At 45.1% G+C, this 9,700-nt stretch overlaps 1 protein-coding gene across 1 annotated transcript; it reads right to left on the bottom strand.

Annotated features, from left to right (window-relative positions):
* Positions 1-10: 10 nt before the first annotated feature.
* Positions 11-9,209, bottom strand: LOC103596273 (L-threonine 3-dehydrogenase, mitochondrial-like). The gene is made up of 8 exons (XM_008579867.1): positions 9,107-9,209; positions 6,012-6,054; positions 5,303-5,373; positions 3,721-3,870; positions 3,444-3,616; positions 2,575-2,665; positions 1,175-1,444; positions 11-389 (listed from the first exon to the last, which is right to left on the bottom strand). Exons 1-8 carry the CDS (start codon positions 9,207-9,209, stop codon positions 250-252), a joined length of 1,041 nt encoding a protein of 346 aa, XP_008578089.1. The 3' UTR covers positions 11-249.
* Between the last annotated feature and the right edge of the window lie 491 nt (positions 9,210-9,700).

Here is a 9,700-nt window from a genome sequence, read left to right as displayed (position 1 = left end):
ACTACTATGACTCAAATCTTCATTCTGTGATGTGTGTGTCTAGACAAGTTTAGGCAAACAGCAAAAGGTGAGAGGTCCCACCACCAAGCCTACATTTCAAAAAAAGGCACAAAGCTAACTCCATTCTCCACCTAGCAGTTCAGTCTGAGCTGCCGAAATTTAGTCCAATTAGTTCTTCAACTCCAAATAATGTGGGCTCCTTAGGGCCATGACAGCTGTCCCTCGACCACAGTCCTCCCTGTGGTCCCTTCAGTTGGCTCGGGCAACTCTGGTGTTGGAGCCATGGAAGCTCAACATGGTTGTCACCAACTCTGGAAGGTCAAAATTGTGTTTCCATCCCCAATCCTTCCGGGCATTGCTGTCGTCAAAGCTCATCGGCCAACTATCCGCTGGGAAAAGACACAGAAGAGCAGCCTAAGTTATTCAGGCTCCAGATCTGCAAAAAGGTCTAGAACATTTTATATAAAGGTCAATCACACAAGGCACAAAAAAGGAAATTCGTTCCTTTAAAGCAGAATGGCTACTATGTGCACACCTGGTCCCCTTCATTGGTTGGAATACTGTGTTGCATGTTCTCTGTCAGGCACTCATTCAGGCTCCAGATCTGCAAAAAGGTCTAGAACATTTTATATAAAGGTCAATCACACAAGGTACAAAAAAGGAAATTCGTTCCTTTAAAGCAGAATGGCTACTATGTGCACACCTGGTCCCCTTCACTGGTTGGAATACTGTGTTGCATGTTCTCTGTCAGGCACTGTGAGTTCTCACACGTTACTAAAATCTCAGTTTTGTAAGGAAGGAATCTGATATTTGAAAAGGTGCTCTAGCCCCTAAGTGGTGCAGTTACTGTGTTTGAAAACGCAGTGCCGTTTCTGTGCCACCTTACCTGCTCCCGTTTTCCCTTGCTTTGTGATTAAACTGCAACACTGGTGGAATGCTGACAAGACGTGCTTTTGGAATAGAAGCATTTTATCCACTTCTAGGTATCATTTCCCAAAATTGAAGCATCTGCTGGCTTTAGCTCAACAGCAACTCCTTTTCCAGAATGTGTCCAGACCCTCAGGAAGGAGCCGTGCTCTCCTCACCCTCTAAAGTTTATGTCCTCAAGGGACTCACAGTGAAGACCAATTCTTAGTGTGGCTTTGAGAGACTCTGCCTGCCACGAGGTACCAACCTATGGCCTGTCGAACAGAATCCACGTTGTATGTGATCTGGAATCCCGGCACGTGCTTGACAACTTCCTGGGCCAGCTCCTCAGGGGTGAAGCTCATGGCGTTGACATTATACGTCCTCATGGACAGAGACTCCGCAGGGGCCTCCATCACCTCCAGGGTGGCCCTGAGGCAGTCATCGATGTACATCATCGGAAGCCGCGTGCCAGCTCTCAGGGTGCACTCGAACCTGCCATTCCTGGCTGCATCGTGGAAAATCTGGATGGCATAGTCTGAAAGACAGTCCTATCTGTGAGTTTTCTCGTAACAAAGTAACGAACAGACCTTTTGGATCAAGGCTGTGGTTCTCAAATGTTTTAGTCTCAGAACCTCTTCAGATTTAAGAATTGAGGACTCCAAAAGAGATCTGATCAATGTAGGTTATGTCAACATTTACTGTGTTACAGTTAACTGAGAATTAAAAATATGACTACATTTTTAAATAATAATAAACCTATCACGTGTTAATATGTATGATATTTTATAATAAAAAGAACACAGTTTAACAAACAAAGAAAATTTACTGAGAAGAATGGCTTGCTGTATATTTTGAGAACCTCTTTGGTGTCTGGCTTAATAGCAGAAGGCTGTGGCCTCGCTTTTGCTTCTGGTGAGTCTGTTCTGATGTCACACGCCACGTCACCTCTGGAATACTCCACAACGCACTTGTGAAAAGAGCCAATAACATCTCAATATTGACATGAAAATTGTTTTGACCTCCTGGGCCCCTTGAAAGGGTCTTAAGGATGCCAAGGGGATCCCTGACCATACCAGGAGAAGCACCATATTAAGAAAGCGGCTTTTTAAAAGTAACCAAAACCAAACTCTCTTTTAAAATCCCTCAGATTTTGTCAAGTATTTTTTATATTCTATCTCTGGACTGCTGATACGGGAAGGATCCCTGATGTGGGAGTTACTGAATACAGTGCATGTTTGAGTCCAAAATTATAATATAATGATAGTACTGACGTTCTTTTCAAATATGCAATGCACAGAGTCTAATTTAATAGAGCTCTCTGTCTATATTAAGAAACAAAGGCTATATTCAAAGAGACTGCTGCTTATTGGGGTTCTTCCTATGTTGTAATAAATTTGTTCTTGAATATTATCTGTTTTAGTCCAGCACTGTGGGTGGCCAGTCCTGAGCTGGACTGACAACACTGCCCTTTACAAGCGTAAGTCAACAGGGTTCAGTGCACTTCTCAGATGCACACTGGGGAGAGGAGACAGAAACTCCACTCGGCACATTGCTGAAAAGACCACGAAGACGACTCACCACAAGGTAATTCATTCGCCACAGAGAAAACTCTTCCTAGCACTGAGAAAGCCTAACACACACAAAAGAAACAGAAACTGCACTTACCAGTCGTTCCTCCTCCGGGTTGGGAGTCAGCTGAAATGATTCCCGGATATCTCAGGCATCGGAAATCTAACCCATACCGGTAATAATAATACTAGGAAAAAGACAAAATTTACTCAAAAAATAATCTTTTAAATCAGAGAGAACAATGCAAAGAAATAACAACCTTCTCCCAAAATATCACTCCATGCAGTTATGCTAAAGGACTCCTGAAGAAAACGAAGTCTTCAGAGTTTCCAAGAGTCACAGCTTGAGGTTTTATCTTCAAAGAATCACGATTTGGGTGATCCGTCAACACTGTAAATTATAAACCAGCCTACGTCCTCTTTGGAAAGGAGCCACTGCTCACTGTCCTACAGGCTCTGCGTGGGCACGTTCTGCACCGCACAGCCTTGGGAAGTCCAGGGGAGGGCTGTGGGTGAGGGCACCGACCATGACACTCCAGTGAAGGACTGGACGCCGCAAGAGCAAAGACGGAGTGTATAAAAAATAAAACCAAAAAGATGTTTGAAGTTTTCCATAATAAAACGTGTTAAAGTTACCACCAATAACTACCAATGTCAGGAGTCTGAAAGAACAGTGCAGTAGAAATTAGAGAGGAGTGAGTGCAGGGGAGCCTGCGCGGCGTCTGGGGAGTGCTGAGAGTTATCCCAGCTGCGGAAAGGGGGCCACGCCACGCCGAGGAGTTTGTCAGGAGCTAGACACCTGCCACTTGGCCAACAGGGTAAGCGAAGAGAGCACCTCTGGGGGTTGGGATGGGAGAGAGGAAAAGTTCCTCCAGGGATGAGTCAGCAGATGTTTGAGAACGGGAAAGGAAACACAGAGTCCTTTTGCTCTGGGTACGGGCAGCAATCTCGCTGAGTGGTGCTTACTTCTCCCATGAGCTCCGCATGGACCTTAGATACCCCATAGATGGTTCTAGGTCTCTGAATACAGAGATCAGGGGTTGGGTTCCGGGGAGAGGTAGGTCCAAAAGCCCCGATGGTGCTCGGCACAAACAGTCGCACGTTGTGTTCTGCTGCAACGTCCAGGATGTTATGCAACCCTGAAATGAACAGACGCTGTTATCACAATCCGAAAAATCTCTTCTTACCAAAGAACTGGAGAAACCGACAAACTGATCACACTGGGCCAGAGCCAGCTGCCTACCCGTTATATTCACAGCCCTCGCCAAGGGCACGTTTGCTTCCCCGACCGCGCTGAGCAGAGCGCTGTAGTGAAACAGCCAGGTGACGCGGTTGTTCACCACGACCTCGCGGAGACTCTTGTCATCCAGTATGTCAGAATAAATAAATGGGCCTAGAAGAAACACACGGTGAAACCACAGAAGTGCAAAAAGCTTAGGGTTTGAAGAACTAAAGGGGCCTTTCTCCCTTCCCCCACTGACTTGTGCATTTCATTGGTAACAGTTTGGGAACTAGGCAGGTTGGACACCACGCAGCCTATTTCTCATGGAAGGAAAACAAGCCACGGCCACCCCATAGGTAACAAACAACAACGCTTCTACAGCACCTGTACATGCAGGCACTGTTCTAAGGGCTTTAAATATATTTCACTCTCACACAACCTGGAGGTAGATACAAAGTACTGATGAGGAACGGAGACACAGAGAGGTTATGGAACTTGCCAGGATTAAACAGAACAAGTAGAAGACCTGGGGTCACAACCAGACATCTGCCTCCAGAGTCAATGCTGTCAATGACAACCCTGCACGTGCAGTGATTCCACTCTGCTTAAAAATTGCATTTGAGGTCCACATCCAGCTCAGCAAGACCCAGCAGCAGCCGGAAGCCCCTGGGGCTCCTGAGCTGGGGTGGAGTTGGGGGGTGCCAAGGACCTTAGACCCCCTTCCCCACCAGCATGCCACCATGCCAGTGAAAGAGCCGGCCCCGCCCCCTTTCTCCTCCTCGCCCGCTCAGAAACATCTTAGCATGTAAATAATAATAATAATAAATATAAACAACATATATCTATGTAAAAGAAAAAACATTCTATTTTAAGGAAAAGAGAAGTTGGTTTATTTAGAAAATAAAAGGAACTTTTGAAAGGAATAAGAAATGGGTTTACTTAGGGAAAAAAAGATGCCTTGCTATAGAAGAACCACAAATCATGACTTTATCAAATTAAATTACGTTAGCAGTAGAGACTTTGCTCAATGCCAGTTTTCCCCACTTACTGTAAATTGTGTCTCTTCCCCACAGTAAGCAGAAGAAGGCTGGCACTGAACTAGGAAGGACTAGGACACACTACAAAAACATTTGTGAGGCAGCAGAAAACTCAACTGGAGGAGTTTGAGATTTTTTGCGTGTGCAGTAGTTTAAGAGCAACTCTACATTGTGACATCAGGCCAAATGTCTCCAAAATTTTAGTTCCTCATTACAAAACTTGACTTTTGTTTGTGTTCTCCCTGAACCAATAAGTTAACTAAAAACTCAAAAAGCCAGGAATCAATGTTTTTATTCCAAAGACGTTATTCCAATATCAGAAGATATTATTCCAAAACTTTACTTCAAGTTCAGAAGAGCTCTCCTGCTCTTGGTCCACTTGAACAAGCAGCAGCATTAAAACATAAGGAATATTTTCAAATGGTGTAATTGTGCCTCGATAACCTCTTCTCTGACTCACAAACCTGGTTATGTGCTGGCGAATATACCAGTTCCACGAGCCACCTCTCACACCTGCACTCTGAAAATTAAAGGTAAAAACAAAAGCAAGACCGTCGACCTCTTACCACCATCAAAGACATGATCAGGCGGTTTCCTTATGTCGGACAAGATCACATTGTCCTTCCCAAATCGTTTCCTGAAGGGAAAATCAAAATACGCAAGTTGGCAACTTCTCAGATGTAAGAGGTTTGACGAAAACTGTCATTTCCTCTCAGCCTCCAAATCCTCCTTCCTGTCCATCCTCCGCACACGCCTTTGGTTCCTCTCCCACACTCGGGTCTCTTGCCCTACCCACAGCCCCGGCTTCTGTTTCTACTCTCCCCCACTGTCAACCCTATTTTGTCCCCAATTTCTTCCCGGTACCCCTGGAGTTTTTACCTCTCCCTCCTCATTCTTCTCCCCCCTCCTATCCTTTTCTCCCACCCCCTCCATATCCCACACTGTTCCCCTCCAGTTTCTACAGGTGCTTCCCACTGCCCCCAAACAACTGAAAGGCAGGTGATTCATTTGGAGTTATGTGTCTCACTTTGCCCAAGTTAGGAAAGAGAGGGAGCAAGAGGCCAGCGTGGGGACATCAAGGCAAGGGCCTGCAATAAGCCCGTGACAGTAGGAGGAAAAATGAAATGATTTCATTTTAAACAGCCGTTTATACATATGTTAAAATGGCAAGGGGCAGGAGGAGAAGAGAGAGGAAAGCCGGCTAAGTGGTGCTGAAGACAAGCTTCCCACATGTAGGAACTTAGACTTTAAGTTTCACGTTTTCAGGGCTCTTACCTCAAAAGGTTAGCAAGCCCCACTCCCAGCTGGCCAAGACCCCCTAAATGAAGAAGAAAATAAGTGAAACTGTAATCCAGATCTAACCAGTTCAACTATTCCCAGAATGCAATAACCAAATGAGACTATTTCTCAATCTTAGCTAATTAGATAAAGTCCAGGTTGAACTGATATATTTGCTGCTCACTTGTCCTCTTCTCAGCAACACGTGCAGCACTTAGAACACAACACGACCCCCTCCCAGGACAGGCTAGAGATCAACACAGGCAATGTTAGTTCCAGAGACAAAACTCTGCGCAGCACGGAGGGGCTGAAGAAGAGAGAAGAAAGGACACGAGGGAGAGAAAAATCACGTGAAAGCCAGACGTGGGTACAGAACTTCCTGGGGTAGGAATTCACTCCTGGCCTTCATTATTCTGGTGGGCTCTGAGTTTGTCTGCTACAAGTTCCAAGAACATTCAAAACCAAATACAAATGGTTTGATAGCAACCTCTGGTGGGGTTCCAGAATCCCATACTGTGGAATATACTAAAAAGCATATGTACTTCACAGGGCCTGGTTTTCCAAAGCCTTGCAGTTTCAAATATTGACCTTGCGGAGGACTGGAAATTTCCCTCAGGCTATAAGTCTCTGTTGCAAGATAAGGACTGTGGCACAGCAGGTTGCTGGCTCAAAACCAGACTAGTTACTGATTGTTATGTAAAGATACTGAGAAAAGGCTGTTAAGAAGGAATGTTTGCTAAGATCAAACTGTTGTTGATAGGACCACTTAATTGCCTTACTGGAATGTCATCTGGCTTGTTTCACTGAAAGTTACCAGCCTATATTGTTAAACTATAACCCCCCCCCCTTGTTCTCTTCCTACTTCCTGGTCTGAAAACCCCACCTATGTCTCTTCCTGTAACTTCCTGGTCTGGAAAATAAATGCAGGAAGAGAACCCCAATTTGGCGTTAATTTCCCAAATGGAAGGGTTGGCTCTCGCTTGAGCATTCCCAGGAAGATTAACCACTTTGGGGCCTCTCACTGCTCAGTAGAGATGGGCTTTGAGTAATCCTTTGCATCTCCGTCAGCCAGGGGAAGTGGGGTGACAAATCCGTGGGGGCAAAGCAACACCATCGTCCATTAGGACTGGACTGGGATATGAAAGGGCAGAGAGAGGGACACACCAAGAAGTCATTTGAAAAAAGGGCAGATAACTGAATTGGGAAGGAGCCAGTGAGAAAGCTAAAATGAGTGGTTTAGCTCCCAGAACCAGGTGCTGGGCACATTCTAGGTAAGGAGGATCAGCGAGCCTCCCTGACCAGCGATGAACTCAACGGCAACAACGAGCTGTATGGCGTCAAGGGCGACAAGTTCCTCAGGCAAACACTTACTTACCTTCTCTATTTCCAACACACAAACGTGCAGTAACAGTTTGGGATGAATGACACTGAGTTTAGTCTGAATGGCTTGGCCAAGGAAAGATGTGCCTGACTCCAAAATCAATGTTCTAGTCTAGGCACCCTTCCTATCCATCAGTCTTCACTTCCCAGGCCGATCCTGCCTTGTTCTCTTCCTGGTCTGGAAAATAAATGCAGGAAGAGAACCCCAATTTGGCGTTAATTTCCCAAATGGAAGGGTTGGCTCTCGCTTGAGCATTCCCAGGAAGATTAACCACTTTGGGGCCTCTCACTGCTCAGTAGAGATGGGCTTTGAGTAATCCTTTGCATCTCCGTCAGCCAGGGGAAGTGGGGTGACAAATCCGTGGGGGCAAAGCAACACCATCGTCCATTAGGACTGGACTGGGATATGAAAGGGCAGAGAGAGGGACACACCAAGAAGTCATTTGAAAAAAGGGCAGATAACTGAATTGGGAAGGAGCCAGTGAGAAAGCTAAAATGAGTGGATTAGCCCCCAGAACCAGGTGCTGGGCACATTCTAGGTAAGGAGGATCAGCGAGCCTCCCTGACCAGCGATGAACTCAACAGCAACAACGAGCTGTATGGTGTCAAGGGCGACAAGTTCCTCAGGCAAACACTTACTTACCTTCTCTATTTCCAACGCTGGCCGACTCTGGACTCTTCACGTTCCAGTGTCCTAGTTCAGCAGTGTGGAGGATTCATAATCGAGGTGGTTATTATTCCACACTTACTAGCTAAGTTTCTAATACATAAACTTGGGGGACACAATTCAAGCTTCAATGAGTTTTGGGGGGACACAATTCAATCCACTACATACTGTATCACTGGAGATTGGCAGCACTAGGATTTCTTCCAATGCTTTTTCATCCAAACAAGGCTTTATTGGGTGTTTCTCCAGCCAATGCAATTTGATAACTTATTCTGTTCAAGGCTTCAGTGGCTTTTTCATTTCTAGTTTGAAAAGCTGCAACGAATAACTTTCAGCTTTTAAAGAGCTCATCATATCTATAGTCAAACCATCGAATTCATTTTTCTTCAGAGGACTCTGAATGGTTGGTCTCAAAATTATGCTACTGGCACCAAGACACATAAGGTAAATTACTAACAAGTGTAAAGCTGAGGAACACTTTCCTTATTTCTTACTTAGTTCTGTCCATTTCACTCCCTCCCAGGAGTTAGAACTCAATATGTTCATCAGCATTTAGACATAGATGGTGCAGCTGTGAGTTGAAAAGTCGCCTTCTAATATCCCCCTTCTAAGCCAATTAGCTATCCTTAAATATAAAAACTACAGAAACTAAAAGCCCTTTAATAGAAAACATTACTTGAGTAAAGAAATAAACAAACAGTTCAGTTTCTCCCATTACACTCTCACAATACACTTGTGACACCAGATGTGTGGGGATTTCTCCCCACAAGCAAGCAGTTCTGCAGTGGACACCAGCTAGGTGTCCTCTAATTCAAATCTATTCCAACATTATCTACCTGGAGATAGCGTCAAATCCCACAGGTGGAGGGCTCAGTCCCCAAGACTTCCTCCCCTCTACTTCTGATGCCAATCACAAGCTATGCAAGCAACTGGCTACAAATTGGGGTTCCCACAATACCCTCTTTGGGTTTGATTAATTTGCTAAGTGGCTCACAGAATTCAGGGAAACATGTACTTACCTTTACCGGTTCATTACAAAGCATACTGCAAAGGATAGAGATGAAGAGAAGCATGGGGCAGGTGCAGAAGGATGAGGCACAGAGAGTCTCCAGGCAAAACCCTCCGGGAACCTCCTCGAACCTCCTCATGTTCAGCTATCCAGAAATTCCTCCAACCCTGTGCTCTTGGTTTTTACGGAGGCTTCATTAAGTAGGAATAACTGATTAAATCATTGGCCACTGGTGACCAACTTAACCTTCAGCCCCCCTCCCCTCCCTGCCCGGAGTTTGGGGGATGGGACTGAAAATCCCCAATCTGTCTTTCCAGTGACCAGCCCGAAGCTACCAAGGGCTGCCAGCCATCAGCCAATCATTAGCATACAAAGAGACAGCACTTAGGAGATTCTAAGGATTGTAGGAGTTGTATTGTAAACTGGGAAAGGGGCAGGAATGGGGAGGAAGACCATACATATAACTGAAAATATCACATTGTTACATTCAAAGATAATTTTATATCACTTAAAAATTTAGAAAAGTTTTCAAATCAAGACAACAAAGTGTACTTTTTGTTGTTTTTCCGCATAGGCACAGGAAAACTGGGATTTCAGAGTAATAACAATCATATACAGTGTATATTGACA

This window comes from Galeopterus variegatus, unplaced genomic scaffold, assembly GCF_000696425.1.
Source record: "Galeopterus variegatus unplaced genomic scaffold, G_variegatus-3.0.2 Scaffold1969, whole genome shotgun sequence".
NCBI lineage: Eukaryota > Metazoa > Chordata > Mammalia > Dermoptera > Cynocephalidae > Galeopterus > Galeopterus variegatus.
The sequence above is the reverse complement of the archived record's forward strand: the minus strand, read 5'-3'. Positions and strand labels throughout refer to the sequence as shown.

What these genes read in the sequence shown, in the direction of transcription:
- LOC103596273 (XM_008579867.1), bottom strand. Translation starts at nt 9,209, where the DNA reads ATGAGGAGGTTCGAGGAGGTTCCCGGAGGGTTTTGCCTGGAGACTCTC. An exon ending in CTTCATCTCTATCCTTTGCA is followed by an intron (nt 6,055 to 9,106) that starts GTATGCTTTGTA and finishes TTCTTCATTTAG; the next exon opens with GGGGTCTTGGCCAGCTGGGA. An exon ending in TGATCATGTCTTTGATGGTG is followed by an intron (nt 3,871 to 5,302) that starts GTAAGAGGTCGA and finishes TGTTTCTTCTAG; the next exon opens with GCCCATTTATTTATTCTGAC.